We start from the raw sequence: 23,317 nt of genomic DNA on the forward strand, positions 1-23,317 counted from the left end.
TGCTGCCTGGTAATACAAATCTACAGATGCACAAAAAAAAATACAAAGTAAAGATAAAATAAAACGACAGATAAATAAAAATAAGACATCAACATTGAAAAACATACACATATGTGTATGTGTATCTTTTTCAATATAACACATGATGTTATGGAAGAGTGGGTCCCTCTGACACGTGTGAATCATGCTCACTAGAGAGACCCAACCTTAAATATGCTATGTATACTGTGGTAAATAATAAATAAATTTAAAAAAAAACTTGTAACTTATAACGGTATATAACTTCGACTATTCCTCACAACAATTAACCCCAGCTTTATTTTAACTGAGCAATTCTACTTATTTATGTCATTTACGATACGATGCCGATACCTTGGCCGAAACGCAACTGGAACGTTGCGTTTGTAGAATACATCAACGTATACTCCATTCCAACAATAACAGGAAAAAAGTCAAATAAACAACTTTTGACAACAAATTGACGCGATATCACTGGTCGAGAGCTCGATAAATCAATGGTATTCATTATAGATTTGCGAAAATTTTTGCGTTTTGAACGTCGACGTAACTGTTATCAGAATTTTGGAAGTAAAATTAAAGTGGAATTAAGTAGTTAAGTGTATTATAAATAAAGATATATTAATCATAAACTCATAGTATTGCACAATATAGCTGAGTTATTAGCAAATCGCACGAAGTACGTTAATCTAAGGTTTGTTTATCTTTTTTCCTACTTCCATTGGAATAGACTACATAACGTACCGTTTCGATTGCGATAAACTGACCATTTGTTAAGAGTATTGGGGACCTTAACTATAATGTTATTAAAATAGTATTTCTCACTCGCTCCTCGCTCTACACGTGGTCACGTTATCTCTGCATATAAAATTGACGCCTACAATGATTACATTGTTTGTACAAATTCTAATTTTTATTTCTGTTTCAAATTCTTCATGCATCTAGTATTTTCCTGCTTATAATTTATTACCGTGTGGTCTTATCTCTGAATACAGTGCTACTGTGTATTAAGACATCAAGAATAACTAAATAATTATAAAGATAATTAAAATTTACTTTATGCCATCATTTCTTATCATGAATGTAATTTTCAAAGTTTCTGATTATGCGATAGTATGTACTGCTACTAGAAAACTGTTTTAGGAATTACTAATGTTCTTTAATGCTTGCGCTAGGAGTGGGGACGACAAGGGGCTAGGATCGAACCTGTGACTTTTTACAACGCTATGTGCCCCGTAAACCTATTTTAGTGCTATTTATGAGTACTTTTAGTTTTTATAGTAATTTTGTTTCGAGTTTGCGATCGTTGTTTGAATTAACGGAATTTACTGTAATAATAGTTTAAAAAGTGGACGTCACGTGGACGTGGAAAAAATATATTATGCATTTGATTAGTTCCGATTGAAGTATTTATGTTCTAAGAATTTGAAACCTCTAACCTCTGTACTTGTAGTTACACTTGCTCATTCAATATTCAAACCGGAACACAACAATAATGAGTACAGTACTGTTTGTCCGATACAGTACTGTTGAGCCGATATGGTCCAGTGGTTAGAACGCGTGCTTCTTAACCGATGATTACGGGTTCAAACCCAGGCAAGCACCACTGAATTTTCGTGCGCTTAATTTGTGTTTGTAATTCATGTCGTGCTCGGCGGTGAAGGAAAACATCGTGAGGAAACTTGCATGTGTCTAATTTCAACGAAATTCTGTCACATGTGTATCCACCAAACCGCATTGTAGCGGCGTGGTGGAATATGCTCCAAACCTTCTCCTCAAAGGGAGAGGAGGCCTTAGCCCAGCAGTAATAAATTTACAGGCTGTTGATGTTAATGTAATTGTTTGTCGGTAGAATATGTGGCACCGGTCAGACGTGCTTGCACAATGTTCGACCACCTGTTTATAGTACTAGTGTTTTGGTGTTTATTAAATAATTCGATCAATTTATTTATTAGGAGGATTGGCAACGTGTGCTCGTGCACGTAGGCATCGAAGGCATTTTACTTTCAATATTAAATAGATTTTTGTCGTTGCTTACTTGGTGATAGGGCTTTGTGTAAGCCCGACTTGTAGGTATCCACTCATATATTAAATCTTCGTACTAGGATTTCTTCTTAGAAGTCGTGTCCATGAATATATGTGTTATATATTACCTTGGCTCGGTAATTTGTGGAAATCAAGACGGTCTACTCATAACAAAAGCATACATCCATACATATATCGTTGAAGGATGTATTGCTGCTTGGCGGTAGAATATTTATTGAATGGGTAGTACCTACCCAGATAGATTTGCATAAGAACCTACTAACATCGAAATTTGTACAAATCCAATGTCATTCGGATAAATATATACTAATTGCTTGATTAATCGCTAAAAACAACAAACAACTATTTATATATTTATACTAATATTATAAATAAGAATGTAACTTTGTTTGTCTGTCTGTCTGTTACACTTTCACAGCTAAACCACTGAACGGATTCTTATCTATCGCGTAGGGTTCAGCCAGCGCTTGCAATGTATGAGAAAAAAATGTGCTTATTTACGACATCACTTTAGAAACCTTTAAAATAATAATCAGTGCTTCTCTACTATATTGTGCATGTTTTATACATATAAGCCTTCCTCTTGAATCGATATATATATACATCATACATCTATACATCACACATAACCCCCCATTTCCACGTGGGGGAGACGCACAACGCATTTTTCCAGCGAGATAAAAAAGGGTATAGAAAAAATGTACAGCCACAGAATTCGTCGGAATAAAAATACTATGTAGTAGAACAGGGATGTCGTTACCTACTTAATTAACTTGTGTTCAGCTATATGTGCGAATGATAAAGTATACAATGTTTAAATTGTCTGTAATTCATTTTACGGTATAGTAATAACACTCCATTACAACTGTATTACGTCACGAGATAATCCGCTTTAAGGAGAGCGCTCATTGAAGTTTTTTTTTTTTTATATCTGATAGTATCGTCATTATCTGCAATGATATTTTATCTCAAGATACGTCACGTTGAATTATTTGTATTTAATTTTTTTTTTTACATAAGAGATGTTATTTATACTGATATTTATACTAAATAAAAACATTTATTGTACTTATTTACACCAAACAAAAGAGTCATTAAAAAGAATTTAATTTTCATTTGTTTTTTAAGTCTTATCAAATTCTTAACATTTATTTATTTACCTTTTAGTAATAATTTTTGTCTAGTGTTAGGTGTTGATATTATTTTCATCGAAACTGTTTCTTTGATAACAAATCATAATCAAGATAAAACAATTTCATGAATTTATATAATATTATTAACCGAAATGTGTTATAGTCTTTTAGTTTAATCTTTTCTTTCTGGTTGATTTATCTTTATCATAAACATTATCTTCATCAATCGGAAAGAAAAGATTACGAAAAACGTGATACAATGTAAAATAATTAAATAAATACTTAATATTGAATTGAGTCACCAAATCCCAACGGATTGATAGAAATGACTTCTAAATTTTTTATAAAATTTAATGAACTGGTCCGAAAAACCACAACAGCGCGATTTTTAAGATATTTTCGGCCTCGCACAACCATTCTGAAGAACCAGCTTTCGACGGCGGTTTTTCCGAACCGATACGACTTGAGAACCTTCAAGAAAAGCGTACTCCTTTCTGAAAGGCCGGTAACGCACCTGCAAGCCCCCCGGTGTTGCAAATGTCCATGAGCAGTAGTAGTTTCCATTGGATGAGCCTCTTGCTGGTTTGCCACCATTAACATAAAAAAAAAAAATGTATTTGCCGTCTTTATCATATTATATATAAATATTAGTTATAAATACACAGGTGATAGAAGTTCAATTAAATTGATCGATACAACAAACCGTCATTTATTTTGGAGGTCTGTTGTTATATTATTGTAATGGAGGTTAGTTCTTAGGTTGGGATATTTAAAACAAAATATACTTTATTTGAATCTGTTCTTACAAGCAATCTCAAATCGATATTTAGGAGGCTAATTACTAAACGTAAATTCGCCCCTGATTCGGAATGTAGATTGACCGATTACAATCACCTAGAAACAGTTCTTATATGAGTATTATAGTAACCTTTTATTATACACACGTGTATTAAATACCTACTTACTGACCTAATTCGACGCTGTATAGAGTAATGAATATGTATTCGACTATCTTTGTTTTTAATTTTTATCGAATAATGTGTCCTATATTTTATTGTTTTTTATTTTATGTACTAATTAGCCTTATTGCGACACGCCGCTTAAGGTATTGTTTATTTGAATGAATTGTTCGAACGTGGCATATGTAAAGGAGCTCTTATATTACATTTGACACATTTATATAAATAAATAAAGCGAATACCGCAAATAACAAATCCGTTCATTTATATTTTTTAAAGACACGTCAGAATAGTAAAATTATGAGATATTAATGGCTTTCGATTTGCTCATACTTTGCTGCTCGGTCATTTCACAGCGTTCTTGCGTTAATTATTTGGGAATAAACCCATTTATTGTCATAATTAAACGTTTGAAAACTCAATGTGTGGTTGTGTTAGAATTATTTTTATGTAATAGTTAGATGAACGTAGAAATGGACCAGTTTTTAGTGAGGGGACACCACTGCACGTAGGCATTGTTGCTGTAAGAAATATCACTCATTCCGTAAATAAAACCAATGCGTCACCAACCTTGGGGGCTAATCTGTTATGTGCCCTACCGCCCCAAACCTAAACATAATAATAATAAGTATTGCTGTTTGGTGGTAGAATATCTGATGAGTAGATGGTACCTACCCAGGCGGTCTTGCACAAAACCGTATCACCAGTGGCGTAGCTAGGTGGGCAAGGGCCCCGTGCATAGAAAAATAATCGGACCCTCATCCCCTTTTTACACCCCCTCCCCCTTTACCTTATATTGCCCATCAAAATAAGAATAGGATACAGGATAGGGTGAGTTGAACTTATCATTAGTAGGCTAAATCCATACGTCATCTCTATTCAAAGCTATTTTCAAAGCTTAGGTTAGAGAGCCCCCTGAGTCCCGGGGCCCTGGTGCACTTGCCCACCTGATCCTCGATAGCTACGTCACTGTACGTAAAATCTGTATCACCAATTGTAATTTTTGTTTCCGAACCGGGTGGTAGCTTCACATAGTTTTTAGTCTAGTAGTTTCAAGTATATTTTAATTTTGTTTTTAGTCTCACGTATGATTTCAAATATACACTAACGGCTTTACGCACTAATTTTGTTCAGGTTAAGTAGTAAAGTAATGTATAATCTCCTTTTTCAAATGTCGAATCACTGATGGCAGAAAGAGAAATCAGTGTTTAATTAAACAGTTGCTAAACAATAAGGCCGCTAATTATATAGTTGGTTTTAAAATGGATTTTTAGCACGCTTTGCAGTGAAATATAATATTATTTCATTCTTTATAAAAGTTTTTGTTGAATTATTTTTGCATTTTGATAATAGTTAAATGTGTTTCATCCACAAGTTGCAAAGGTTACGCATAAATTCATTGAATATATGCTAGAATCTAGATCATATCACATTCTAAGAAATGCAAGAACTCCAAATGATTATTCAGAACGATGATTATGAAATGTATATTGTTACCGTTTTAATCATCCTAAAGATTTAAAAATAAAATATTAGTCACAATTCATATCGAATAGGTATGTATATTAGGTAATATCGTGAATTAATTGATATAAGAATTATAGCAATGAATGAATTCTTAACGAATCATGCTGGCTTATTTGTATTGTTGTTATATCATTAATTGATAACGATTTGCTGATTAATTGCCACCTTATGTGATATTTAAATTAATCTATACACATTTACGAAATCTACGAAACTATACCCCTGAACTACTCACTAAAAAGGATTTTTGAAAATTTAAATTTCAGTGGACGAAATGGAAGGGGTATTTGATGACCTAGTTATGAATTTTACCCGTACGTAAAACGGCTCGAAGAGCTAGTATTTTAAATGTAGGTTAAGACTATCAAGTTATAAGTTATTATACGGAAAAAATTAAAGGTTTGACTTGCTTTGAAGTGTAAGAAAACTTCACTCTGCTGTTTGAGCTAATTTCTCAATATATTTTATAAATCTACTTAGTATAATATTATTATTAGTAATGACCAATAGTGTTAAAATTTGTGAATTATATTTATTGTTTTGCGCAATGTAGGGCCGCCTAGAAATGTAAAAAGTAGCAAGATCGATCCTGACCCCTTGGGTTATTGTCGTGCCTACTCCTAACACAAACTTAATGTTAACTGGAGTGGTAAATAGGAATATTAGTAATTCCTTATAAATATTATTAAAAAAAAAAATGTGTATGCAATCATAGAATTGACGTACCTTTCGAATTCCAAAACGTAAAGACCTGTTAATGACGCACTGCTGGATAAAACCTCATCTCATTTTGAGAAAGGGTATGGAGCTTGTTCCGATACCCTCCACGATCAAGATGAATTATAAACACAAGTGAAGCACATGAAAATTCATCAGTGATTGCTCGAGTTCGAGTCAAAAATTTTCGGTCGTAATTAATGTGTTTTAACTACCGACTATTAAAATCCGTTGTATAAGCAATTGCTAACACTTAACTTATTTTTAACATGGCCCATTTGCATTCACGCCTTTAAACATACAGTACCAGTTACCTCGAGCCGAGATGGCCCAGTGGTTAGAACGCGTGCATCTTAACCGATGATTTCGGATTCAAACCCAGGCAGGCACCACTGAATTTTCATGTGCTTAATTTGTGTTTATAATTCATCTCGTGCTCGGCGGTGAAGGAAAACATCGTGAGGAAACCTGCATGTGTCTAATTTCAACGAAATTCTGCCACATGTGTATTCCACCAACCCGCATTGGAGCAGCGTGGTGGAATATGCTCCATACCTTCTCCTCAACGGGAGAAGAGGCCTTAGCCCAGCAGTAGGAAATTTATAGGCTGATTATATTTTATGTTTATGTACCAGTTACCTCAAATAATCTCTCAGACCTGACACTGGAACCGCATGTTTTCATTTTACGTTACCTTTATTCCGTTTACAATTTACGACTCTCGATTCTTATAAAAGTCATAAACATAAACGACAAAGCGTTTATCGACATTGTTGCTTTCTCCTAAAGCTGTCAATGGCTTGTTCGTTGACGGCTAGTGCCGTTGACGAGTAGCGTCGTTAAATTGACGACCGTTCCGCTATGAAATACAAAAGATCTAAACCGCAGACGTTTCAAATTTATAAGGCAGAAAAAAATTATTTACGAGCTATGTTCTCATAATACGCAATTTTATTTTTATCGTCGCTGCCATAAACGAAATGCATACAAAATAGTTAAACTAATGAACAAATAACTACATAATATATTTCAGGAACTTCATTATTATTATTGTTTCTGGAATAACTCGAGTTACATATATTTACTCTTTTAGTCTCTATATACTCTACATGCAAATATATATGCTCTGGCCACTGATTATCTTGTCTTGCCTTTTCTTTCAATATTATATCAAAAATACGTCTCTACCATTCAAAATTAGACACGTATATTCGTTGATCAATAGTTGCATTGATAAATTACGAGCACGCTACTCTACGTCGAGGTCACAATTTTAATTACCTCTCATTCTACGTGAGTAACTTGTTTAATAATCGGCCTTTGACCTATCCGTAGGACATTCATACGTTTATACTGAACACATATTTGTTTCCTAAATAGAAATTACATTACAGTTACCCCCGACTTCGATGATTTATCGATCTCCGCTTCCAAACATGAAATGTGACGTGTATCGTTTCTTTGCCAAGTTTTGAATGTTTGTTTCGACTATTGTTTTATTTAATACGGGATATTTTGCCAAGATGTACTATATTTAGATGATTTTCTATTTCGTTAAATAATTAAGATCTCCTAATGTGAGTCAAAAGACACATTATCAGTCATCGACCTCGCAACATTGATATGTAACAGAAATAAAGAATACTATTCATTAAATAATTAATATCACTAAAACTTGTACCTTTGTTTGAGTTTGGTAAATAAAAAAATGAAAAAAAATTCAAAGCAAGTATCAAATATCAAATAAATCAAAGTAAACTTCAATGTGCGTATTTCATGCCTGCTTTACATTACTTTCTCCTCTAAATATGGTAATTTACTGTACATCAAACGATGCATAACGGTTATGCGATCGGTATTGTTTGCGGGAGTCGTATGGGTTGTCCGAACATGTATAACATTATTCTCGTGTATTACTTTTGGGAAACTTCCATGAGCCACACTGAACGGGTTCATGAAAGTTGAATATTAATATTGATTATAAGTGGCTCGTGGAAGTTGAATAAAAATTGTTTGCGATAAATGTATGTAAAATTTCAATACCGATTGGATATTTCAATAATGGACACAATTATTTTTTTTTGTATATAGGCCATAGGCAACCTGATCGTAATTGTCTGTAAGAAATATTAATCATTCCTTACATCGCCAATGCGCCACCAACCTTGGGAACTTAGAATATTTGATGAGTATGTGGTACCTTGCCAGGTGGGTTTTCCCAAAACCCTACGACCAAGTAGAGTCGCTCTTAAAGGCGATTGAGGGGTTGAATTCCTTTGTAAGCTCAACGGTCAAAACAAACTAGGTCCTATTCAAATATATATATATGGATACTGGTGACTCCTCACCGTGAGATAGTTCATTTGTTATCTCCTAGTAATAACATAAACTGTTTCTAATCAATAATATATAAAATGTATTCCTTGGTTATGTCAATATCGGCATACAATTACGGGCAGCAGTAAGAAAACGCTGGGTGGTGAATAAAAGGCAGGCAATACGTGCGGCAGTAATCCAAACGAGATAGGTTTTATAAGCCAATCAATCATTTATTGCTTTGTCTCGTCTCCGCCACGTGACCACGTACTCCTTATCTGATAAGGAGCCATAAATTTGTGTCGTAATGTAACATTAATGGTTTATATATTTTGGAATTTATGTTCACTTATATGACTTATTTGTTTTTCGCTGTTTATTGTCGATTGCATATTATTATTCGAATAAATCAAAATTTATAGCATTTCTCAATTAGTTTATGGTTTGGAATATTCTCGAATATACGAGAAGATTTATTTTAAGATCTTATTATTTAGACATAAGGACTTGATACGTGAGTTTTCAATGTCCAAATCATTACTCGATATATCGTTATACTTTCTTACTGATTATCAGAAATTATCAAAATCTATCACCGGTTCGGAATCAGTGGTATTTTTTTGCTACCCCCAAGATCATAATAATTGTTGGTATAAGATAATTAACGTGATATTTTAATTTAAAATGGCCTCTTGTTATTTCCAACGTGTGCCATTATCTATAAAGTCATGGAATTTGTAATAACATTTATCGCACAAATTGTTTTTCTTAACGTTACATTATATAAGACAATATAAGAATAGATTGATTATTATAAATTTAATAGCAAAAAAATATGCTGTTGTCCTATTGGGTAAAATACATATAGATCTTTGTGATTTGCATTTTGTGAGTGGCATTTTATTCAGAGATTAATTTGGATACATCGGTTCATCTGAAGAAACATTTTACTTGTAAACATACGAAGTGTACTGTAAATATCTAAAGTTGTTTATTGATACAATGTTTCCGGTCGAGTTTATCTGTTATTCGATGTTTCTGCTCTAATTGATCAGAAAATTGGAAAGGTATCAAATGTTACACAACAATTTGATGATACGTCAATGCCAAATATAATTGACGTCGTTTTGAAATTCGAAGGAAGAATAATGCGAATGAATTACGAGAATATACGCTCGGTCTAGTGTTAGAAGGGCCTATATCGAAATACTTAATATACTTTGGTCCTTTGAGAACCAGGGAGAATTGACGTCGTTTTGAAATTGAAAAGGAAGAATTATACGAATGAATAAAGATAATGTACGCTCGTTTGTTTGCTTCTGTTAATATGATATCGCGGAAAGCAGCAAAAGGTTAGATGTCACACATAAGGAAACAGAAATGGTACGTGCTGGACTGTACGTCGAGTAAACATTAGCCGTTTATTACCAATAAAATTATTCCAGGAACAGCGACAAGACTTCTCATTTAAAATTATCTTGGTGGTAGCCATCTGGGTAGGTACAGCCAGATATTCTACCGTCTAACAGTAATTTTTAGTATCGGTGCGTAACTACAGGCATAAGGGATATGACATGTTAGTTCCCAAGGTCACCGGCCCAGTAACGATAGAAGGTATGGTTTACCATTAGTTGGCCCTTTAAAAAGCCCTTTAAAAAACAGTGTCAAGTTTTATCATATAAAAATAATCAGCTAAAAGAAATTCAGTTGTTAGTTGACTTGCAACGCCGGTAAGGTTTTATTTATACATAAATAATTGGTTGTATCTTTTTTTAAACTAGCTTCGCATCGTTGACGTCACAACTTTCGGTTTCGAGTAAAAAGTCAACAATTAAATCAGTGTTGTTAAGAAAAACCAGCTCGATAAATACTAAGAGAATGATTAATTTGCAAGGTTTGCGTGATCGATTCAAATACTGCGTAATTGTATAAGAGTTTTTCTTGAGCATCATACAAAACCATTTTATTTATTTATTTTTTTTTATTATTATTGCATATCTTGGCTAAAGGGCAAATAGGCCACCACTGCCCATAGATAATGTATCCGTTTTTTTAACCATTCCTCGTATCACCAATTCTTTCCCAGTCTTGGTTACTATATAAAAGTCGATAGTTATGATTGATTGTTACAAGTACTGGTATTAGCGTAAGCATCGTGGATGACGATTTTAGTAGATAGATACAAGTACCGATAGCATATCTTGAAACGCCTTCGGATGAAGACTTCATATATTTTTCAGTGGCTCGGGTGAACGCTCGACGATCGCGAGTCGTTCCACTTCTAAGTTTCATTTATTCATAAGCACAGCGCCAGTCAAGCTATGACCTCCCGTTTGTACTTGTATTTTATTCATTCAAGGGTCCGTTAAACGTCGTAGTACTTTTGAATGCATCAGTGTTCCGAAAAGGTTTTCGTTTCTTTTGATATTAAAATAAATACCGACACGGCAAAAATTTTATTAAAGTTAAGATGTTCGTTAACCTAGTTGAAATTTAGTACCGCGATGCAATTTGTAAGTTTTAAACGTTAAAGAAAATATCCAGATAAAAAAATAAATGTAAACCGTACACATGTGTTCAGACATACGCATACGTACATAGTGAACAATCACTAAAAATCTATCCTGTTGGCTAGTATGTGCTATGATTCTACTGAGCGGTACTTTGTTTTAATATTGGGTTCAAGTTAGAAGGGCGAATGAGCCAGTGTAACTACAGGTCCCTTTATAGGTGGCTCATCGGCCTTTTAAGAAATGCTTAATAATACTTATGGTGTCATTGTCTATGGGTGGTGGTGACTACTTAACGTCAGGTAGTCTGTTTGGCAGACCACCTACCTATAACAGAAACGAATAAAAAATATAACATCATTATATACATACATACATACACATCATCGTTTCTTTAAATAATTTCACGGTATAACCCGACAAATTAAAATTGAATCTTCTGAAAGCGACCTTCAAAGGCTGTTACCTGATTTCATCTAGAATTTTATAATAATTAAATTACAAAGCCATTAACTTAACCACATCGTCTAACATGGTTTTCAAATTACATTCGGCTCCCTCTGCGAATCACTTAGCTCGCCCATCATGTGCCAGTGGGAGCCTTAATAGTATTTATTGTACGCCATATGGAATTTAAAAGCCACAATAAAATATTTAAAGGTCATACGTTTTATATGTTAGGGAAAAGAAATCAAGTCAAATTAAAATATACCTTATTCAAGTAGGTTTTTACAAGCACTTTTGAATCGTCATTTAACAAACTATTTAAAGTAAAGCTACCACCGGTTCGGAATGTAGATTCTACCGAGAAGAACCGGCTAGAAACTCAGTAGTTACTCTTTTTCAACATATAAAAATACAGTCATGTTAGTTAAATACAATTATATATGTATGTTGTCTCCTGCCTGGAAGTCAACAAGCATTAACTCCACGCGTTTTTATCATCAATATAATCTTTTATCGAATAATATGCCTTCTTTACCAATGTATTTTTTACAATTGACTTGAATCTAAGAAACGGCAAAGTAAAAAATGTCTGTTAAAAAAGAGAAAAAAGGTAGAGCCTTCTGTGATTATTACATTTTGAAGCGTCAATGGCGCTATTGTTTACGCGTTGCCTAGCGATGTCAAAAGTCGCAGGATTTATCCTGAGCCTTATTAGTACTTCCTTTAAATGTGGCATTGCTAATATTCTATTCAAAAAAATTGTCTAGGCGTATTTTTATTTTTATTTTTATAATTCCTCCACTGATGTATTTTGTATACATGTTTATGGAAGATCCTCAATGCAAAATTATTGATAAAATAATACTGTTTATTTAAGGAGTCGTTCCAATGTTCCAATAACAACGATCTGTTTGGATGTTGTCTATCGTTAGCTTACAATTGGAAAGTGATATTATCTTATTTCTGATATAAAACGTGAATGTTATGTAAACTATTAAGATTTAATTGATTATTATTGAATTGTACGGTTATTCTAATAACATAGCCATTTATATTCCGATATAGTTCGAAATAAGCGGATTAGGAAATGACATATGTAACATATGTGTAGGTTTTCTCTACTGTTATATACATCTATTATTTATATAAATCATCATTTTAAATAACTCTGTTTATTGCTTAAAACTGCATCAAAATCCGCGTTGTTTAGAAGATCTAAGCGAAATGTAGCTGTGTGACGCTGCATTCATATGAGATATTGAAATATTTTAATTTCGACGAAACAAATTTGTCCAAAGGTTGTTTAAATATCCCTGAGCATTTGATGATTACTTCAGATTTAGATAGTGAAAAGTAGTTGTGATTTTTTATGATATTTTGCCCAGATGCTCGTTGACTAACTAAGCGAACAAGCCAATGGGCCACCAGATGGTTAGTGGTCACCACCGCCAAAAGACATTGGCGCTATAAGAAACTTTAACCATTCCATTAACCATTTGAATCGCTAATACGCCGAAGATCTTATATCTTGTTTGTTTTTTTTGGCATTGGTTAGCGGACGAGCTTATGGGCCACCTGATGGTAAGTGGTCACCACCGCCCACAGAAAGGCGCTGTAAGAAATATTAACCATTCCTTACATCACTAAGATGTTATGTCCCTTGTGCCTGAAGTAACATTTGCTAAATCTCCCTTCAACCGGAACACGACAATACTACGTATATTTATTGCTGTTTGACGGTAAAATATCTGTTGAGTAAACCAGACACGCTTGCACAAAGTAATATATTTAATTATTTCGTGTTTATTTACATTTGCCACAAAATAATTTGATTACTTTTGCAAAATAATTTAAAAGAGAGTATTATATGTACTTGTTATCAAAGGCTTGTCAGAATGTTTATGGTATTTATTAGATGGTTAATATTTCTTACAGTGTCATGTCTATTGGTGTTGATGCCGTGGGTATGCCTAACCTTTATTAAATTAAAAAAATAATAATTTATTTGTTAATCCAAAGTTGTATAATCAATTAATTTGATGATTTTTTTCGTAATTTTCATTAGTACGTTCAATATTTTCCTCTTGTATATGTATATTAGTAAGAGTATTATATACTAGAAGTATATACGTCGAACGACTGAAGAGCAATTAGTGTTTTGTCAGCGTTTTTTTCAATGATTGGGTTCAGCCCGTATTGAAAGTGCTCGAGCGGTAATTGCGTTCATTCTCTCGGGACTGCCTGACGAAAATCCAATTTCCATTCCAGATAGCTCTGAAGGTCTTCAGCTTCGTATTGTATTCCATTTTGTATCTCGCCGTCGTAGGAAATTAAACTTTTAATTGTGGATTTGTGAATATATACGCGATTGAGTTTTTTATTTTTACTTTACTATTATTATTGAACGAACGAACTTTCTTTATTTATATTTAAACGACTAACGATCTTCGTCAAGAAATAACTATTCATTAGTCCACCGTTTCCGTTTTCATTGACGGCGCCTGTACAGTATCAAAACAAAATCTCGTATGATTTATTATTATTTATAAGAAGATTTTTTACAAAATTTCGTCGATAATATAAAAAATGCAATAAGGTAAACGTTCCATTGACCGCTCTGTAACATTCGCACGTAAATACAATTTCATTAAAGATAGTTTTTAACTAAGACCATACAATGGAATTGTTTAAATAAAAGTTTCAGTTTCTATTGCCTGTCCGTCTGTGCTCGCGTTTAATTTCATTTGAGGCCGAATTTGTTTTGTGAAATTTTCAAAAGAGCTCTCGCTAATTAATTGCTATAATTTTATTCGTCGAAGCCCGTACAAAATTCAATTTTGTAAATTTCTGACTCTGTGACATAAAGGAATATCGAATTTGTTTTCAATTAACACTAAACCTACCAGAGCGGTCAAATGACCGCTTTTGAGACTTTAATCAAAATTGTTAAATTTCAGGTTATAATTTTTCTTGAACTTACTGCATGACTTTTTTTATTATATGTAGCTGTTTAATTTTTCAATATACATTTCTCTTCTTCTTTCGTTTTTCCTGATAATAATATGTATCCTATCGATGTCTACCCTGAGCGGTCTTTTGACCGCTAGAATATCTATGAAATTTTATGAAGTTACCGCATTGAACTCTTATTGTTCAATTTCATTATCTCAAATTCCATGAAAATATCATCCAATTGTATGTGTGGAAAACGCCATATGCTTGCAGCTAGTTTTATACTGGGTACAGAACGAATGCTGGTAAATCACGAGGTGAGGCAAAATAGCGATCATTCAAATTAGATTACTGGCTCTGTACGAATCATTATAAATATTAGTGACGTAATTAGTTCTATTTGTAATAATAAAATAGGCTACAAACTTATACATGAACAAGAAAAAATGGAAAGTATGGCGAACACTTTCACTAAAATTTCTGAAAGACGAAAAACGTGTCAAATTGAGTATCGCAAAAAAAAAAAACATTTGTTCTACATGTAAAAATATGTTTTTGGAAAATGTTTACGAGAGAGACCCATCATCTGTAAAAAGTAAGACACTAAGACAACGAATAAATTTTATTTTAGTTTGAATAAGGATATGCATGTAAATTACTGAAGTAACATATACAACACATTTTCAGTTTCGAACCTTCTTTCTAAAAATGTACTCCTAAAGCCCAAAATAATATTGTTTTTTTTAATTATTATATGATAATTATTTTCTGTTCATCGTTTATGCTAAATTCTGTATTAATTACAATCAACTGGACAAGACTATGTTTATTTCAAAAGCGGTCATTTGACCGCCATCGGTAGAAATAGGTATGTATAATATGTCGGTATGTTTAGTGTTAAAAAACTTGTAAATAAAATTGGCAATATGTCGAGCTATGTATGCTACGTAACAAACAAATGAACCTATACATATGTATATAAAAAATACTACAAGTAAACCTTTGTTCCAAATGCAGCTGACCGTAAGCTGCTGTATAATTTCGAATTAAAGCGTCATATGAATTAATGTAAATAATGTTATGTTCGCAGAGGAGGAGTGTTATCACTGTATGGCGAGTTTGGTCGCGTCGAAAGAGAAGATGTTCATCACACAGACTAAGCTCCTGAACGAGGTCACCTGGAAGACAGTGATGCAGATAGCTAAGAAGCATGCCGTAAGTTTGATGTTTGCTCTCTTAATAACGACTATTATTATAGAAATCAATAAACATAATTAATAAACAGGTGGGATTGTTCAATTTAGCGCAAAACTTTATTTCGCTCGTGTGAAGTCGGGATGAGCAGCTAGTAGGATTTGTAATGGGTTGTCTTATATATAAATATGTATGCGTATGTATGTAACTGAATTCCTCCAAAACGATTGGACCGTTGTAATTTCTGTGTAAGTGTGTGTAACATTGCTATGTTAAATCTAAATAACGTATGTACAAAAATGGAACTCTTACGTAGCTATATGGTTACCGAGTGTTTTTTTCTCGTTTGCAACATGCCGTCTGTCATCATCCATCATCACGTTTCCACTGAACAATAGCGTTTGGAAACTCTTTTGTTTCAATATTTTTTGCAACGAAGTTCTTTTACGCAGCTTATAAGTAGAGTGAACTTGCAGAACTCGTCACGTAAGTAAAAAGCGTTATGCCCCTCCAGGCGACCTTTCCCGCTCTTTCTCGTACTCTCTATCTCTTTCTATTGCATAACGAGTCATATTATATTTTTTGTTAATGTTTTTATTCACACGGAATTTTTATAAAAGTTTTATTTCTAACACGTTCATTTATTTTATTACGAAGAAATATAATATAACCCTTGATAAAATACCTTCACGTAATATGATCGCTTATCATATCATCTCCATATAAAAGGTCTTTAGGTAAATAGTGGCTATAAAATACAAAAAGCCTCGTTGCCTTATCGTGACGTTTAAAAGAAATTTTAAATTTAAAAACAACTTCATATCTCATGAGTCTAAAGATATCATTATGTATTTGAACGTGTGACGTATAAATAAATAATAAATTACAATCTTGTTATGTCTATGTTTATATTATTTTTATTTTTTGTTGATAAATGTAGCCCTATACAAAATTTCAGTCGGTTAAATAATAAATGAAATAAATATGTTTTATAATGATTAGTGGTATTAGAAATGGTAAGTAATTTACCGAAACCCTCAAAAAAGGGAATCGCGTGACTTTCTTTCCTATAAACCAACGTTATCAGGTACGTTTTAACGATATACGACGCACGCGAAACATTTTTTTTGTAGAGTTATGTTTACAAATAAAGTTTTGTACTGAAAACTTGATGTAATAAAATATTAAAATATTGCACGTAATAAATCCGGCTTGAAGGACCATTTTAGAATATAGGAATATAATATTCACGAACATACTTTACGACTACAAGTATCTACCTGTTATATTTAAACATACTAAAATTGCATACTTTATTATCTGTAGACTTTGATTTAATGAGCCACATGTTTAACATAAAATCACACATACTGCGCATTTAAGCAAACACTCGGTATTCACACATGAAATACTAACCTAGGTTTATATTTCACTCGACTGCCGTCCATCTGATGTCACGCGTATTAAATTATTATGATTTGCTATTATTAATCGTCGATAGCAATATCTGGCAGCCAAGGACCAGAGGTCAGGAACCGGTCGTCACTATCGAATCTATAAATTCTTAATGCGTTAGGGTGAACGACTTGGACACGATCGAAACTAGACTATTTCTTAAGCGATTTATTGATTGTGGATTATGCATTTGTATAGATTTTCATATTTTTTTTTTCTTAGTGTATTTATCTAGAAACAAAGCATATACTCGTACATATATATATTGAATTGAATGTCTTTTTTCGTTTAATTTGCCGTAAAACAAATGAAAAATTAACAATAATCTGATATACTTTGACGCAATTTCAACTTTTGTGAAACTATACACTATACGTTTAGAAACAAGTGTTTCCAAATTTCGTACAGCATCGCATCTTGTTTGCAGAAGTCGGCTGCGCAGCACCTGTCGCGACTATCCGGCGCGATCGGTCCTGAACGCATTTACGCCGATTGGCAGTGGTGGATCCTTGCCGCCCTGCCCTTCCCCCATCTCGTACGAGTGCTCGACTGCTTCTTCCACGAAGGAATAAAGGTATGTCTGCAATATATTCAAGTATTCTATAGATAAAATCATTTTTTATGTTTTTACTTTCCTGACCTTATCCTTCAATCTTCAGGTATTCTACAGGGTAGCTCTCGCGATCCTGATCCTATTTCACAAACACTCGACTAACCAGAATTCGGAATGGTACGCTGAAGCAACCAAGAACGGAGTTGATCACGCAGTCGACAAATTCTGCAGAAATATGCCTGCGTCTCCCACCAAACTTCTAAGAACAGCTTTTAGTATAAGAGCGTTAAGGTAGGCTCATGTTCTCTTATCTTAAAACTGAAAATAAAAAAGAACTGAATTCTTAACAAGTTTGATATTCTTTCGCAGCTCACAGTACATATCCCGAGTGTTTATAAAGACAGAAATGACGCTCAAATCGAAACAGGTGATAACAGGGTCACGTCTCGTGAGGTCCCGGTCGTCTGACAACCTCCCCACCAGTCAGTCTCAAGTCAACATTCAGATGATGTCTCATACCCTCACAATACGCGAGGTAGGTTTGATGCTGATGTGATTATAAATTTTTATAATTAATATATAGATTTAGACCTAGCAGGTGCAGAAGAAAAATATATTAATGAGTTTTATAAAGAAATGACAGCAGAACAAATATGAAATTATCAAATAGATGACGTCAACAATGTCATAATGTTACCAATGTAAACAATTTAAGTAATTTATTGCCAAATCATAATTAATCGGTAATGGTACGCTTAATAAGTTGTCTGTGTTAATATTTATGGTTATTGATCTAACTGATGAAGGGAACGTTCTAACGACACCAGTTGCACTTCCACGCAGTAAAAGAAGTCTACGTGTATATATAATTTGAATTATATAAATATAATATTGTGTATTAGATATTATTTTACTTGATTTGCAGAGAATGTCTGAGGAAACGTGCAAACAGATGGTATCGTACACGACAACATTAGGCGTGGCTTTCGCTTTTGTTTCTCATTCAATCATTCGGTTGAAATTCTAACACAACTAACTTCAATTACATCGGATTCCTATACAATTTCGATGTTACAGTTCATGAGTCTTAATTTCTTGTAAAAAAAACATCCTTCGTCTTCCTTCCTCTTTTCGAATCCACGTTTTTGTTATGTTTCGATCCGTGTAGCGAGAGATTTTGTGAATACTTATCATGTTGTGTTGTATCGATGTTATCATTCGACTCGACACGATTCTCATCAGACAGAAAAACTACACCCAGACAAACAGTTCGAAGTTCATTTCGCCGGCTTTGAATGGATTTTTTACTATTTACGTTACTTTTTGTAAATGTATCGATGTGTTGTTTTATGTTAAGTATTCAAAGTTTTAATCATACTGTGTTGATTACGTATTTATTTGATTTGATTACTTGAGTATTATGGCATGCGTGTGAGACGGTCTGAGACGGTGATACCGACGAAATGCAAGATGTTTGAACGAGCAAATGAAAACAGCTTGATATTATTAACACATGTGAATAGGTTATAGATAATGGTGCTGTGACGGCATGTAAACGATTGTTTTGTGTGAGTGCTAACTTTGTGTCGATTTTCCTGTTAGGGCTCACATTCGCCGGGCCCGCGCGCCCTATCGATGGGCGTTTATCCAATCCAAGCGATCAAGTCGCAGATTCTAGACCAGAGCGAAGTAAGATTACGTAGTGTTGTCACCAAACAAACCTAAGTGTCGCCCATTATGAGCTTGCGACCAATATCGATGTTTAGATGCACCGCTTGCCTCTATTAGGTGTTTAATTTATTATTATTATTATATTATTGAAGCAAAACTCCGCTTTCTAAAGTCGTCGAGAAAAGGTCGCTTCGATTTTTTTTTTTTTTTTGTTTATTAATTTTATTTTGCATTTGTTGTTGTAAGTGTGCGCGGCGGTTGATTCAGATTTTGTTTATTGCGTTCTTAAGTTCACTACGTTCATACAAGATATTAGTAAATTTATCTAAACGAATTGAAATGAAATCTGATCAACTAAGGCTAAAGTTTTGCATGATTTCTCAGTTCAGTTATGCTAGTGACGTCATTCCTCTAACTAAAAAGAATTAGAGTTGTAACATTAGGCCAAGAAAATAAGACTTGATTCATTTTATCACAAGCGCAGAATCAAAAGCACCCAAGTCAAAAATAATAGTCACACCTAAAAGTGAATACGAACACGTTTCGCATATACGATCATCGTTCGGATCACGTTCATCATCATCCAGGAGTGTTCACAGAGTCCAAGATCCTCTCACCTGGCCCTGTGGTTCCCATTCCCTAACGCGGTGTTCAGCGACCAACGACAGCATTCATCAGACCTCCGTCAGAAGGTTCGCTAGGGATTCATGTATCAGTACTATCTTGTTGGGAATATTTTGGTGGCTTGGTAAAATTTATGAGAAATATCTGTTTATATCTCTTTTCAGAAAGACCTTTAGAGTATGTTCTTTTTGTATTATAACATCAATTAAAACGATAACTACATTAACAGTGAACCCACGCTATTGTCGTTAATAGTTCGTTCTATGTTTGTCTTATTATTTGTTTCTTAATCCAATCCCAAGATTCAATGAGAGATATAAACACACTAATTCTAACGTCACCGCACATATTTCTGGTTGCAAAAGGAAGAGGACTAAATGACACACTATCACCGAATCAGTTCACGATATTAATAATCATGTTGTGTTTATTCTTTTTTATTCTATTGCTAGCTTCTTCCATTTAGATCGTAGATTTATAAAATATTCATTAATTTTGTCTGTAATTATATTTTACATTGTAATCCGAGTCGTTTTCACCATTTTTTCATCTGTTTCGGTTTTTCGTTTCTTGTTTTTATTTCGATCTGCTGAGAGAAACAAAAAAAAAATGGTCGAAATGTCTCCATTTTGATTCTAGTCTAATAATAATTTGTTAATATAAATTGCATGTCATGTCGTTTGTCTGTCGTTATATAAAATTGACTAGATATTGTCTACGTGTTGTATAAATGTTTAGATGTTCTCGAGCACTTGGTACTCGTAGCCGTCACTAATATGACACGATCTAATTAGTGTCGTTAATGTTTATGTGGTTTAAGTAATTTAGTTAATACATTGTATGTCATAGTTATCGACAGTATGTTGTAAATTTTTTAATTCTAATGTGTATTTAATTGCGATTTATTACGTGTAACAAATCTTGAGTCCCAGTGATTGAAATGTGACGAAAACATTAATTATATACATATACTTGGTTTTAGTGTTTGGCATTTTTTACAATATCAGTTTATAGTCTGAGTAGATCATCACCTCGTCAATATAGACTTAGATTTTTTAACTATTACGTTAGTAGATCCTTTATCGTCGCTTGGTTTTACATCACGCATACAATGTACAAAACGAGATCATAAAACACAACAATAATGATTTCAGTCATACATTAATCCTGTAAATTAATTGTTTTTTTAAATATTAATCAAATAACATATTTATATTGCTATGATTAACATAAAACTAGTTCAAAGTTCCATAAAGTTTGGATTGATTAATATAATTTGATAGTAGAAACATACACTAGAAAGTTTCAGCATAATATCACTAGAAGATTACATGATTAATGATACGAAACGAGATGAAAAGTAACTCACACCATCACAAAATATTCCAGCTGTTCACTCTCTGGTCGTGGTTGCCGGTGCGCATCACAATGTACCAGCCGGTACTCTTGTACACGACGGAGGAGCACGGTTGCTCGCTGACGACGTTCTACGTAAGAGTCGAACACCACGAGCCGACGTTGCTCATGATAAAGACTTGCAACAATGAGGTTAGTAGCTTACTTTTATATATGTAGCTGGTTTTATATGCTTTTCTGTAATTTAAAGCTGCTCCGCCCACGGTAAACGTTACAGCTCCGCTTCATTAGATCGCAACGTGATTTTATATCGTAACGTGATCCTTTCTCAATAAATGTTCTGTCTAACGTACTAATAGACATGACGTATTAACCTTTTTAGACGTTGCGATTATTTAATAGCAATACTAATTTACTTTCTAGGTATTTGGTGCGTACTGCTCGACGAGATGGTTCGAACGCAACCAGAAGGACGAGCGCGGTAACAGACAAGCCTACTTCGGTACTGGAGAGACATTCCTCTTTAGGTAATGTATTTTTGTTATATTTAATGGTGACGATTCCTTAAGTCTAGTCCTCCTTCAACGAAATTATTCTTCTGATTTATTCAACTGTCATGTGATATAAATCGTTAGTGTTATTTTTATTTCAATCGATAAATATTATTTATATTCCCAATCAAAATTTTAAATCGCATGTCTGTCTCAAGCGTTTTTTTTTTTTTGAAGCTCCATTAGGGCAATTGTCTGGGGCGCAGGATCGATCTTGAGCCCTTGGGCTGTTGTCGTCCCCACTCCTAACACAAGCTATTTAAGCTACATTTGAGGGGTATATCGGAATATTAGTAATTCCTTATAGTGGGGCATTGTTAATATTCTTCTTTTTTTAGTCTACATACATAATAAAAAGTTTTTTAATTATTTTTTCGGAAAAGAGTTACTACTAAATAAATTTTTGGTTAGTACAGATTGAATTTAGAATCATTGTTAATTTTATTTATGACTATCCTGTAAAATGACTCAATCTGATTGTCAATTATTTATTATTTTTATGAAACGATTTTTATCCAATATGACAATTATTAAATACTCAGTCACCCCCTGCTTAAGTGACATATGAATGATGGCTATTGTATCTGTGTATGACTTTTAAGTTATCTATTGCGTCCCTTATATTATTAAGTTATTAAACTGCTTCTAATATTTTAAATCGATTGCACTTCATCGGTGATGGATATAACTTGGCAACATTATTTTTATCTTCATATATTTTATCAAGCTTTCATTTAATATTAACTGTAACTATGTAGGAACTTTTTGCACATCTTAAATAGTCTTAGTAGATTTTATTAGTACATAGATTATTATTATTTTTTTTATTTATCTTTTTATATGTATTCTATATATTATAGATCGTATTGTTTTTATATTTGTTATGTAATTAATTCTTAATTATTTTAAATCTCAGTTCCTATTATCTATTTTTTTTTAAATCAATTGATATAACTATAAATGATTCTAAACCTTTTTTTAAATGATTTTGTTAAAGGATTTGTTAATATTTTTATATCAATTGGTTATTTTACTTCTTGGGTTCTTCGGGTAAAGGCTTTCGTTTCGTTTTCTTCTTCACTGACAATCTCTCACAGTTAACACAACAAGACCTGTTTGATAACACATAACAAATACTTCTTATTAACATATTTTCTTGTTGATATACGTTTTTATACATACATTGCTGTCTGACCTCAGCGCACTTTTCAAAGTACAGTACACATAGAGCAATGTAATACTCAAACAAATATTAAACTAATTCTATAATTTGTCTTTACATCTTAGT

The 23,317-nt window shown here is 33.2% G+C and overlaps 1 protein-coding gene across 9 annotated transcripts in view; it reads left to right on the forward strand.

Annotated features, from left to right (window-relative positions):
* LOC113395406 (GTPase-activating protein skywalker) overlaps positions 1-23,317 on the forward strand; it is an 82,171-nt gene that overhangs the window by 53,310 nt on the left and 5,544 nt on the right. For 2 of the 9 annotated variants that reach the window (XM_026633007.2, XM_064220617.1), the window contains exons 5-12: positions 15,716-15,840; positions 17,702-17,848; positions 17,934-18,118; positions 18,197-18,362; positions 18,753-18,782; positions 19,430-19,516; positions 21,512-21,670; positions 21,902-22,005. In XM_026633007.2, coding sequence (XP_026488792.1) covers positions 15,716-15,840; positions 17,702-17,848; positions 17,934-18,118; positions 18,197-18,362; positions 18,753-18,782; positions 19,430-19,516; positions 21,512-21,670; positions 21,902-22,005 — 1,003 coding nt within the window. Of the gene's footprint in view, positions 1-15,715; positions 15,841-17,701; positions 17,849-17,933; positions 18,119-18,196; positions 18,363-18,752; positions 18,783-19,429; positions 19,517-20,097; positions 20,191-21,511; positions 21,671-21,901; positions 22,006-23,317 lie in introns of all 9 variants that reach the window. The other 7 variants (XM_026633004.2, XM_026633003.2, XM_026633001.2 and 4 more) reach the window with 5 other exon arrangements.

This window comes from Vanessa tameamea, chromosome 4 (genome assembly GCF_037043105.1).
Source record: "Vanessa tameamea isolate UH-Manoa-2023 chromosome 4, ilVanTame1 primary haplotype, whole genome shotgun sequence".
NCBI classification, from domain to species: Eukaryota; Metazoa; Arthropoda; class Insecta; order Lepidoptera; family Nymphalidae; genus Vanessa; species Vanessa tameamea.